We start from the raw sequence: 12,371 nt of genomic DNA on the forward strand, positions 1-12,371 counted from the left end.
TAAAGACTCTGACCTGGACAGAAAATGTTAACTGGGCTATTAACAATTTCTCACAGAGTCCTATATGCTGCTGTGCTACAGAATTTCTTGAATTTTTACCTAAGATTTGATATGAAAACGTACTACCCACAGTTATTAGTGGACCTGGTGGTATTCTTCAACTGAAAAATTGGTTGGGACCCAGATATGGGCAGTGTCATGGAACTGACTGCATAACACATCAGAAGGCAGAGCTCAGCTGTAATTCCTGCCATTGGGATCTGTGAAATTCCCAGTTTCTCAAAATAAACACCTACTTAAGCTAATTTAAGTGGATTTTTTTTTTCTTTTTCCCTTTTCTTTTCCTTTTTGCAGTCAAGCAGATTCCCAAGACAATGCCAAACTTCCCTTTGCCTTTCTAAGCAATCCATTAAAATATGCAGGGTGAATATAACCAAGATGTTTGAAGCAAGGAGGAAATTTTCAGTATAATTTTAGCCCAGCATTTTATTTATTTTTTAATTTTAATTCTTTTAGTATAGTACTGACACAGAAGCAGAAACATAAATCAATGGAACAGACTAGAGAGCCCAGAAGTAAACCCATGCACTTATGGTCAATTAATCTACGACAAAGGAGGCAAGAATATCCAATGGAAAAAGATAGCCTCTTTAAAAAGAGGTGCTGGGAATGCTGGACAGCTCCATGTAAAAGAATGAGATTAGAACATTTTCTTACACCATATACAAAAGTAGACTCAAAATAAATTAAAGACCTAAACATAAGACCAGAAACCATAAAACTCTTAGAAGAAAACATAGGTAGGACAGTCCATTGATGTAAGTCATAGCAAGTATTTTTTTGGATCTGTCTCCTAAGGTAAATGAAACAAAAGCAAAAAATTAATAAATGGGACCTAATTAAACTTCAAAGCTTTTGCACAGCAGGGAAACTATTGACAAAATGCAAAGACAACGTACTGAACGGGAGAAACATATTTGCAAATGATATGACTGATAGCCAGTAATTTAAAAAGCATATAATAAAGTACTAACTATTTGTGCCGACAAGAGACGCCTGTTGGCCAGCTCCATTGCTTCAATGTTAAGGGTCTCATCTATTTCCTTGTTACAGTCTAGACATCTCACTTTTTGATGTTCTGTTGTTTCTCCTTGGCTCAACTAAGTAAAACACAAATCAAAACCAAAAAACCAACAAACAAACAAACAAACCCATAAATGTTAACATATTTTTTAGCATAAACTTTAAGCAATTCACATATCTGTTTGGTTTGAAAAATTATACAAAATCTTCTAGATACAGAAAAATGTTCAGATGAGTTTCCTCATCTTTGCACAGTCATCTAGAAGGTAAAATAATTGCCAGTTTTGGGGGGAAGGAGTTAAGCTTTACCTTTAATGGCATCATTAGTAGTGTGTAAAAGCTACTACATTTCTGATCACACTTGAAACAAGTGGTTCTGAAAGTGAGGTCCCCCAGCAGCATAGCCTCACCTGGGCATTGTTAGAAATGTACATTCTCAGGCCCCACCACAGACCTGCTGAATCAGAAACTCTGGGGGTTTCAGCAGCAAACTGTGTTTTTACAAACCTATTCCGTGATTCTGCTACAGTTTAAGTGTGACGACCACTGCTTTAAACTAATCACTTAAGATAGAATACAAAGTGAACATGGCGTTTAGGAGATGGATATATGGATAACTCCATTTTACAGATGAAAAAAGCTGAGGCTTAGATAAAAGAAAGGCTTACAACAGATCACAAAGCTACTTATTAAGTGTCAAAGCTAGGACACAAACCCAGATTTTCTGAATCCAAAGCCATTGTTCTATCTAGAATGCTAGAATATCCGTCGTGTCTGCATTGTAAAGAGAATGCAGCTTTTTAAAATTACCTGCCTTCTGAAACAGATCAAGTACCCAAGTGGTAGCCTTAACCCTGAGGCTTTGCGTTAGAATTAGCTGGGTAAATGGATTAAAAATACATATTCCTGGGACCCTTCCTCAGACCATCTTGCATCAGAATCTCCTGGGTAGAGGTTGGGAAATCAATCTGTATTTTTAATAAGCTTTGCAGGTGATTCTGATGCAGCCAGGTTAGCAAAAGGCCACCATCAGATGCTGGGAGCTACTCTAAAGTCCATAGACTTGACTTGGTGTTCTTATCCAGAAATCTTGGCAGTATTCCTGTCAGGTAAAGGGCTTCATTCTGGGCCCCCATCTGGAGCTTCAGGTACCTTTTAAAGGATATAAAATGGATTGTTGGAAATCCTATTCCATAGCAACCAATTATATCTACACTCCTAGAAGTTGACCCCTCATGTTGTGTGATGCAGAAACATTGCAGTGAAAACTGGATGTGATATAGGAGATGGCAAACCAGAAGAAGCATTGAGCAGATCCCAGAACAACTTTTATTATTTCCCCCTAGGCAATCATGACCACTGATGAGTTACGTACTCAGAAATGAATAAGAAATCTGACCACGGAGATTCTACAGCATATCTCAGAAGCAGGAGGTGATGTTTCACCACATACTATCTTACGATATTGGTTTGGATCCTGTTTTATATTAAAAATGATATTAACTATAAGCTAGCAAGTACATACATATGTAAGTGTATTATATACTGTATAATAGCCTAAATAAATGCTGAATAAATGTTGTCCACCCTCAATCTAGTAAAAAAAACAAACAAAAAAAAACCTAGCCATTTTCCAAGGCTCAGTCTCTTCTTTTTCTTTTAAAGGCAGCTCCAATACACTGCTCCTTCTTTTGAAATTACAATATATATTTGCTATACACTCAAAAGGGGCTGTCCCCTCTACTGTGTCCCACAGTGATCACAAAATTCCCTAAAGCTGTGAATTAATAAGTATAACATTTATACTTATTTAAAAGCAATCATATCCACCTTGAAGGAATAAACAAAAGTGTTACTTGCTTACCGCATATGGGTTTTGAAGTATAATTGCTTCCTCCACTATGTTCCAGTCTGCATTGGCAAGGTCTTTGTCAAATTTGAGTGCCGAGGCTGCAGATTTGGTTAGCTCTTGAAAATGTTGAAATGTGTAATACAGTGACTTACATCTTGTTGATGTGACATCACGAAGACCTTTGATACAAGGAGCACACTTTATAAATAGTAAAAACACCATCATTTTGATACGAATTAATAAGCTGCCTTTAGTTCTTATTGTCACTAGTGTTTTTTTAAGTTAAAGACTCATATTGTTTGATAATGGGAATACTAACAATTTCATACTTTCATACTCTGTCTCACAAAAGCTGAGGTACATAATGATAATAGTAAAAGCTATTTGGGTAAACATGATTCTGACTGTGTCTGTGACAGTATTTCTGGATTTAGATTGGTGGTCTGAGAAAAGGAGACTGCCCTCCACAATGTGGGCAGCCTCACCCAATTCACTGGAGGCCTAAGCAGAAGAATAAAAGGCTGAGCAAAAGAAAATTCACTCTCTCTGCCTGATGGTCTTTGAGCTGGGACACTGGTCCTCTTCTGCCTTCAGACTGGGACTGGAACCCACCCTGTCGGCTTTCGTGGTTCTCAGGCCTTTGGACTGAAGATCTTGGGACTTCTTAGCTTCTATAATCACGTGAGCTAGTTCCTCATAATAAATCTCTTTCAATACATACATATATATATGTATAGAGATAAGAGAGGGAGAATATATGTACATTTACATATATTAGGGTTTTTATATATGTATACATGTATAGCCATACCTCCTACAAAGTATCTCCTACACATCTATATGTATATGTACATATAATCCTGTGTTGTGTGTATATATATATTCTGTACACATAAACACAGAATATATGTACATATATACACATAGATGTGAAGGAGATATATATGTAGGAGGTATAGATACACATATATGTGTACACAGAGTATGTGTACACATATACATATATTTCCTACCTATATATAAGATCATACATATGACAAGTATTTATGGTATATATTTATTTATCTCCAGATATATACAGTTGACTCTCGAACAACACAGGAGTCAAGGGTGCCAACCCTCCACGAAGTTGAAAATCTGTATATAAATTTACAGTTGGCTCTTCATATCCGTTGTTTTGCATCCTCAGAGTCAATAAACTGGTATTTCTGCTTCTACTCTCTTCAAAGCCAATCAGATATCCACAGAACTAGAGTTGTCATTTTTAAGACCTTATTCATAAAATTATACTAACTTGCTTAAAACCAACCAAGTAATTCCTTTTGTTCTTAGAATAAAATCTCAAAATTCAAGGGCTTTCCTTATCTAACTCCTTCCCTACCTCTCCCACCAGCCATCCTCCTCTGTCGGCATTGTTCTCGAAGGTTCCAACACCTCACCCTCTGTCCTTGAACACACTTGCTTTCTGACTTCCTCAGGAATCTACTACCTATTGTGTTTTCTATTTTAGTTTTATGTGCTTTGTTTACTTTGATGCACAAATGATTCACTGATACTACTTTATTTTGACCTTGCTTACTGTCTGTTTCTCCTCTCTCCAATGTAAGCTCCATCAACTCAGAAATTTTGTCTGTCTGCATAATGCATCATTGTTAGAATAATGCCTGGCACTATAGGAGGCTCTTAATAAAAGTTTGTTAAATAATCAAATAAACTTATTGTATTATTTTACTTAAACTGGACTAATATAAATAAGTAATCTTTAAAAATAAACAAGCTTATTGGCCCAAACAATTCAAATGACATTCCATTCCATTCCAGTTTCCTCTTCAATCAGACACCATTGATTTGTATTTATATGGCTTCTTTCTTCATTATTAGCAATTCTTTAGCATATTTGGAATATTTTCCTCTTCACTCAGAGTAGGAATTAGCAGGGCTTACCTAGTTCACTAACTGCCATTGGCAAAATAAATCTATTGATAATCATGCCAATTAAGCATACTGACACTCCATGAAATAATATCTGGAATTGAAAAAAAATACAAATAAGTGTTCATGACAGTTTCATATAATGCACTCTGTATTTACCAATGTAACTTAAGCTAGGTTGTACTATGTCAGTAGGTGCTCAGGGCAGAAGAGAATTGGGTATCAGACATGACGAAAGTACTCTGGGGACTCACTTTCTTCCTGTGTGTACTGCATTCATGTTTTTAAAACCAAACCAAAAGTCAAGACACATGGTTTGACAAGTACTGATATACTTATAGAGACATTAGGGAAAAAAAAAAAAAAAACTTGTTCTTAAATTCCATTACTGCACTTCTTGGGCCCTGGAAATATACCTGTACTTTATCAATTCTTATCTGACATACACACCTCCATGTACGTAGCCACACAGTTCTCTGCTCAATGTTACCAGCACATTTGTATCAAATAATTCTCCCCACCTAGGAAAAGAGAACTCAGAGGCCTTGATACATTTGCTCCACCTCATACTTTTTCTCTCTGGCATCCTTCATTGCCAGCAGGGAGGAGCAACTGATGTCTTTTGTGCCCCTGGATTTTTTTTCTCCACTTTAATCTCAAGCAGGCCTCCACAGACAGGTTGAAAACCACTTTTCAATCTGATACTACATATTTCCATTAACTTATGGAATTCTAAGTTTCAGAACTTATGTTAGACTCCTAGCCAGTCCTCTGTTCTCTGGCCACAGATGGGGATTACGAATAGAGCATGAAACGACACCAGAGGCTCTCAAGGTTGCACACTAGGATCATTCAAGAAACTTTAAAAAGTTGATGCCCAGGACGCTCCCACTGAATGCTCTGATTTAACTCTTCAAGGCTGCAGCCCAAGCAGTGGTAATTAGAAAAATCGAGCTATAATCTACACACATTGAAATGTATTTGTGTATCACTTGATGTTTTGACAGTGCATACACCCACATAACCCTCAGTTCTATCAAGATGTAGACTATTCCCATATCCCTCCAAATTTCTCTAGTGCTGCTTCCCAGTCAATCTCTCATGCAATGAGAAGCAACCACTGTTCTTATATTTATTTCTATAGATGAGAATTGCCAATTTTAAAACTTTCACATAAATTAAATATTAGGTTTCTCATTGTAGTTTTAATTTGCATTTCCCTAGAGTAATGATGTTGAGCATTTTAATGATGTAGTGCCTAGTGGTATATATCTTTCTTTCTTTTTTTTTTTTTTTGGAACATCTATTCAGCTCTTTTGCCTACTTAAAAAAATTGGGTTGTTTTTCTTTTATTATAAAATTGTAGGAATTTTGAAAAATATATTCTGGATAAAGTACATTGTCATATATATATATATTATAGACATTTCCTCCCAGTTTGTGACTTACCTTATCAATTTCTGTAAGCTATCTTTTGATAAGCAAATATTTTTAGTGTTAATGACCTCCAATTGTTTTGTTTTGTTTTGTTTTTGACCTCCAATTGTTGTTGTGGTTTTTTTGGTGGTTGTTGTTCTAAAAACCCTTTGTCAATTCCAAGTTCTCAAAGGTGTTCTCTTAGGTTTTCTTCCAGAAGTTTTAGAGGTTTTGATTTTATATTTAAGTCTATGATCCATCTGGAATCAGTTTTACATATAGTGTGAGGTAAAAACAGAAGTTTTCTTTTCTTTTTTTTCTAAATGAATGTCCACCATTTTCAGGATTGTTCAAAACCATTTGTCAAAATGATTATCCTTTCCCCTACTGAACTGCTTTGACAATCATCAAAAATCAACTGATTGTATAACTGTGAGTCTTTTCTGGACTCTTTATTATATTCCACTTATCTATTTTATGCCAATATTATACCAACTTAATTACCATATTTTTATAATAAGTCCTGATCTCAGATAAGATAAATCCTACAACTTTGTTCTTCTTTTTCAAAATTGTTACTGCTATTCTAGGTAACCTCTCTAAATGATTTTATTTACTAAAGTTTTATTTCAAAGCAGGTCAGCATGGCATCATTATCATCATCATCATCATCGCTCAGATATTTTGTACATTTCCTATATGCTAAACAATGTGTGCATCATTTTATGTATATTTTCAGCTTCTCATAATGACCCTTTGAGATAGTGGAGACAGTGAGATAGCCAGACAGACCTGGCTCTTATCAGTTTCTGAGGGCTGATCATTAAATTTTCAGGAAGTGTATGAGTGGACTGATGTTCTGTTGATGAAAGTGATTACACAACAGAAACTGGCAAACACTACAAATTAGGGTCTCCCTCTCCAAGAAAGTTACTTGTTAAATATTTACTAGCAAGCCATTGGTAGTATTATTAAGTCTGTTTTGGAATGAGGAAATTATAAAATGATTTATAAGGTTTAATGCCTTGACTTTCACAATAAACCTATGTTTTGGAGTGTCATGGAGGCATTCAGGGATCCCTGAACTAGAATGGAGAAGAGGAAGGTTGTCGGTTGTTCCTTCTCATCCCAGTTTTCTCATTGTGGATAATCCACTCCCACAGCCCCAATGGGGTTGAGAAATCTCATGACAAAAGCATATTTTAGTACATAGAAACAATTTTTATAAAATATTCAAATTAAAAAAAAAAACAACTTCCTTTACTTGAGATTTTTCCCTCTCAGATCCAAGAGAAGATTCAGAGTAGGCAATCAGAAGGGCCATGTTTATGTTGGGAGTCCCTTTCATTTCACTCCAGACCATTATGAATGCCCAGCGCCAGCTGAAACCATGACCAAGTCGAGACAAAAGAGGGCTTATTAATAGAAAGACCAGAAGTCTAAAAGACAAAACAAATTTTAAAAAGTTATTCTTGTCATAGAAATTTCTTTCCATTCCATTCTACACTAGATCAATCTATCCCCCGTGGAACTGCCAGCTCTTAGACAAATAAGCCATCTCTCACACACCAGTCAGCATGGCACCCGAGGAAGGCAGAAGGGCGTTCCACACAGAGACAGGACACACCAAGAGAATGGCATTATTCTCTTTCTTTCTTCTTTCTTTCTGTCAGGTAAGTAGTAGGGTGATTCCACACTGCCCTTGAATGATGCTTCTTCATACTGGAGATGTTTTGTAAATATACTCTATCTTAGATTCCCCCAAACAAATAAAAACAAATCTAATAAATAAGAAGTCACAAAATAATGTCCTCTCTTTTTCTTTCTTTGTAGATTTTAATCTTACTGAATCTGTCTGGTATTGGTTAATTCGTTTCTATTTCTTTTTTCAGTCACATATCATTCTTATATTTCACAGTAATTGTTTCTGATAATTTGGAACTAATTTCCATGTACTTGGCACTAGCTAACTTGATGCCGACTCCCAACTAATTTTCCTCGCTAGAGGCAGAATGTTAGCATTTTGGGTGATGGAGATGAAAGGATTGTTATGGTGGTTTTCCTCTTCTATGTTATGTCCTTTTCAGCTACGTGGGCAGACTGCTTTCTGCCTCTTAATACTAGAAAGGGACTACAAAATTTATTAGGCAAAAAAGGTATTTATATGGAGGACTTCCTTACAATATCTAAAAAGCTATTTCCAACTATAATTTACTAATAGGAAATTATTTGCTATATAATATTAAGAAAACAAAGCAAGATAAAATTTTTATTTGTGATAGGTATTTAACTTCATGAAACCTCATAGAATAAAAAAAAAAAAAAAAAAAAAAAAAAAAAAAAAAACACTGGCTAAAATATCCAAAATGTTAATAATGGGTGCCTCTGGGAAATAATATAATGAAAGATTTTTTTCTCTTCTTTCTAATTTTCAAAAACTTTTCAAAGTGTTTGCATTGTTTGAAATGTAGTTAAAAACTGGGGGGGGGGGAACTAAGCACTAATTTGCAGATGATTCCTTGAAGCTTAAGAGTGAATTTTTCATTCTAAGGAAGGAAACATTTCTGTTATTCAAACAATATCTTTAGGCTTAGTTTATGTTCTATAAATAGAAAAATTCAAATGACATTCTTACCTGAAAACCATAAGTGTTAAGTAGACATTTAATGAATAATACACATCAGAAAATGATACATATAAATATGTATGTGCAGGAATTAGAAGTCCAACGAAAGTAAACACCATAAGAAAAGCAACAAATGATAGACAATTCCAGAACCTGCGTTTTCAGAAAAAAAGTAAATATAGTTAATTAATCTAACATTTAACACAAGGCTTATCTATGGGAGGCATTGTGCTAGGCATTATGAAGAAAATAAAGGTGAATAAGGCATTCATCAACACTCAAGGGGCTTATAATTTAACTAGGGAGAAAGGAGCACTAAGGCAAGTAAACAAATAATTCTAAAGCAATTTTAACCAGTTTACACCGAATGTAAATTAGTATCTTTCTTTTTGGATTGACCTTGAAAGACATGTTAGGTTGTAGCCATGGTATTTGACTAAGCTCATTCGGTACCATGGCTCACGTAGCTCGAAAATACTGATTGTGAAGTCCTTGTATCATTAGGAAGAGCTACAATCAAACATTTTGAAAGGGAATTCTGAACTGCTAGTCTGATTTACATAGTGACAGAATTAAGCCTTTGCCTAAAATCTAGCTAGCACTTAGAGGATGTGAATGACTCTTTTATTCACAAGAATGTGCCCTTTGTAGATTCTCCTTTTGTGATTTCTGAGCCTGCGCTTACTCAAGTACTCCAGAGCCCAGGAAGACTTCATTATTCCCAAAGCTCATGTTCTCACTAGCTGCAGGCAAAGCAGTTTAAAAAAGTACATTCAGACACCAATATGTGTCATTTTGGGGTGTTGAGACCATAGCTATTTAAAATTTACTTCTTGTTATCTTTCTATGTATTTCATGTCTTTAATGTCAACATTATATTTACAGCAAAATAATTGAAAAGATTAAAAAGGCACATGAATATCATTTTATGAGAGGCAAATAGCTTGGTTTTACCCATATGCTGCCAGATTCTGTCCCTGAAACACAAATACCAAGGCATTATCAAAGAACATTTCAATATAAAACATTCTATCCTAGGAAACCTTAAATCAAATTTTTAAAAATATTTTTTTCTATGACTCAACTTAGGCTAATTACTCTAGGCCATAAACTGTCATCCCTTTCTTGTATTTATATAGCCATAGTTTTAATTCTGTTATTTTCTGGATTTAAGTATTGTATACAACATTAACTTGAAGGGAAACACACTAAGACATATTTTATGACAATTGTGTGATTCCTGCATTTTTTAACCTTCTTTTGACCGTACTATCAAAAGCAGATCCAATTGTTACATCACCTACATAGGCACCAAAAATAATATTCTTCAAAGCAGTATGCCAACCTACCCATGTAATTGATAAAATCACTAGGAAATATTGAGCCGGATAATTTGGTCAGTTGAGTGGTGACTATGACCCACTGGCATACTTCACTATTCATGTAACAATTACATAATTAAATTTTTATCCTTAACACACTGAAAAATGCCTCCAAATACCAAAAATCCCAGTCTTGTTCATTAACACAAAATGTAATCAAATCAATTAGGCAACAATGATTGAGGAGTTGTCAAGACCTTTCCTATATGGTAGAAAGTAATGGGAGAAACCCAACAAAAGGAAACCAGATTCTCTAAGGAAGCAATGCCCATCAAACTGAGAGTGGGTATGAGCCGAACAACTAAGCTCCAAACCCATTTAATAGATGTGTACATGTACTAGTGTATGTGTGTGTGTGGAGTGCTCTCAAATCCTATAAAATCCTGTATTTTTAAGCTTCTGACTTCTGAACTCACTTCATCTTCCATAACGTCCTCCCAAACTCCAAAAAATCATTGATTATGTTCAGGGCCTCTGTTAACACATATGTTACCATTGTGTGATTGAGACCAAACTCCCATCGCATGTATTGGAACATTACAGAATGCATCCTTCTTCAAGACTGACACAGATTCCACTCATCCCTCAGCTGAGTGGGGCACAGTTCATACTTTTCTATTTTCTGTTATAACACTGACAATCTTATAAAATGCCTGAGCTTAATCTTTTAATTGACTTTGCATGTTCTCTTCAGTGTCCTTAAAACATTCTTTATTTTAAAATTTTGTACTTTTCACTATGGATTTTTTTGCATTCATTTCAATTTTAAAATATTATTTATCTTGGCTGCTGAGGTTTTTGGCACCCTCTTAAATTTTGTGCCTGAGATGAGGGCCTCACTTGCCTTATCTTAATCCTGGCCCTGTCTAAGGAATTACATTGAACTTTACTGAGTAATATGATCAAAGACTTAGGGAATTAGTGGTGAAATAAAGTTAACATGAACTCAAGGTGACGTTACAAATTTTCTCTAACATTAGAGGTTTAGAAGGCACAGGCAATAGAGTTTTTAGAGAGTGTTTTAGTTGTCTGGTTTTCAAGTCTGTATCTTACTTTGACCATGCGGATGTAGATACAGTTACTATTACAACAGTATAACTTCTAATGTGAGAAACAAAGTGAAAATATGCTAGCCACTCACTCGAGAAGGGGTGCTTCAACTCCTGGTTTAAAACTTGTAGAATTTAAAAATAGGCCCATAATGGCGAGGGTAAATATTCCAGACATTCCAACTAGTTCACCTATTTTTTTAGAAGAAGTAAATATAAAGTATTAATTCAATATCAGCAGTAGCACAAATTTTACCAGAGACGAAAACATCAGATACCTGACAGTACAGTGACTTTATAGAGAGGCTCTCCCACTTGGTTTGAACTGGATAATATTGCATATTATTACCACCACCCAATGTCCTTTGTCCTTCTCAGATTCATACCCAACTATGTAGAAAAGTCTACACTGGACATCCTTGCACTGCTTTGGTTTCTGATCATTGGCAATAGTGTGGAACTCACAAAATTCTTCATGTTCCCTAGTGAGGTTAGGTCTAATCTTTTTTAAGACGGGATCCGGATGAATTAAATGGAAGTGAGATGATGAGCTCTCTACAGATTAGAGAGCTTCACGTTTTCTTCTTGGGAGACAGCAGGAGATAGAAATGGTTTGATTTCGTGGCAGGACTAAGGGAGTGGAGCCAGCAGAAACCCAGTATGGATCGACCTCTCCAGTTTAATTTTGGCTTGGTATATTTACTGTGGGGGACTGAAAAGTGTAAAAAAAAACTGTGGAATATTCTCAAATATTCTCTTAGCATTCATGAGCTAGAGGGGGAAAATAATTCTGACAGTAGCTTATGAAAGTAGTATATTATCACTGTGAAAAATTCAAATAACATGGTATAGTATAGAGATTACATAGTTTTTTGGGAAAAGGGAACACCATAATTCCACTGCCAAGACTTAAGGACAATTTTGATTGAAATTTCTATTGAGGAGAGGACTACATTCACCTAGAAAAAATAATTTGATAAGTTACTTGAGAATAGAGAATGCAACCCACAGGCAGCTTCAAGCATGAAAGG

The 12,371-nt window shown here is 35.3% G+C and overlaps 1 protein-coding gene across 1 annotated transcript in view; it reads right to left on the minus strand.

Moving 5' to 3' along the window:
- SLC9C1 (solute carrier family 9 member C1) overlaps nt 1-12,371 on the minus strand; it is a 64,013-nt gene that overhangs the window by 33,360 nt on the left and 18,282 nt on the right. Inside the window, exons 9-14 of the mRNA XM_014568464.2 lie at nt 11,433-11,532; nt 8,919-9,062; nt 7,548-7,722; nt 4,880-4,961; nt 2,948-3,114; nt 1,035-1,160 (exon numbers count right to left, since the gene is read on the minus strand). Coding sequence (XP_014423950.1) covers nt 1,035-1,160; nt 2,948-3,114; nt 4,880-4,961; nt 7,548-7,722; nt 8,919-9,062; nt 11,433-11,532 — 794 coding nt within the window. The remainder of the gene's footprint in view (nt 1-1,034; nt 1,161-2,947; nt 3,115-4,879; nt 4,962-7,547; nt 7,723-8,918; nt 9,063-11,432; nt 11,533-12,371) is intronic.

The sequence above is a fragment of the Camelus ferus genome, chromosome 1 (assembly GCF_009834535.1).
Source record: "Camelus ferus isolate YT-003-E chromosome 1, BCGSAC_Cfer_1.0, whole genome shotgun sequence".
Classification (NCBI taxonomy): domain Eukaryota; kingdom Metazoa; phylum Chordata; class Mammalia; order Artiodactyla; family Camelidae; genus Camelus; species Camelus ferus.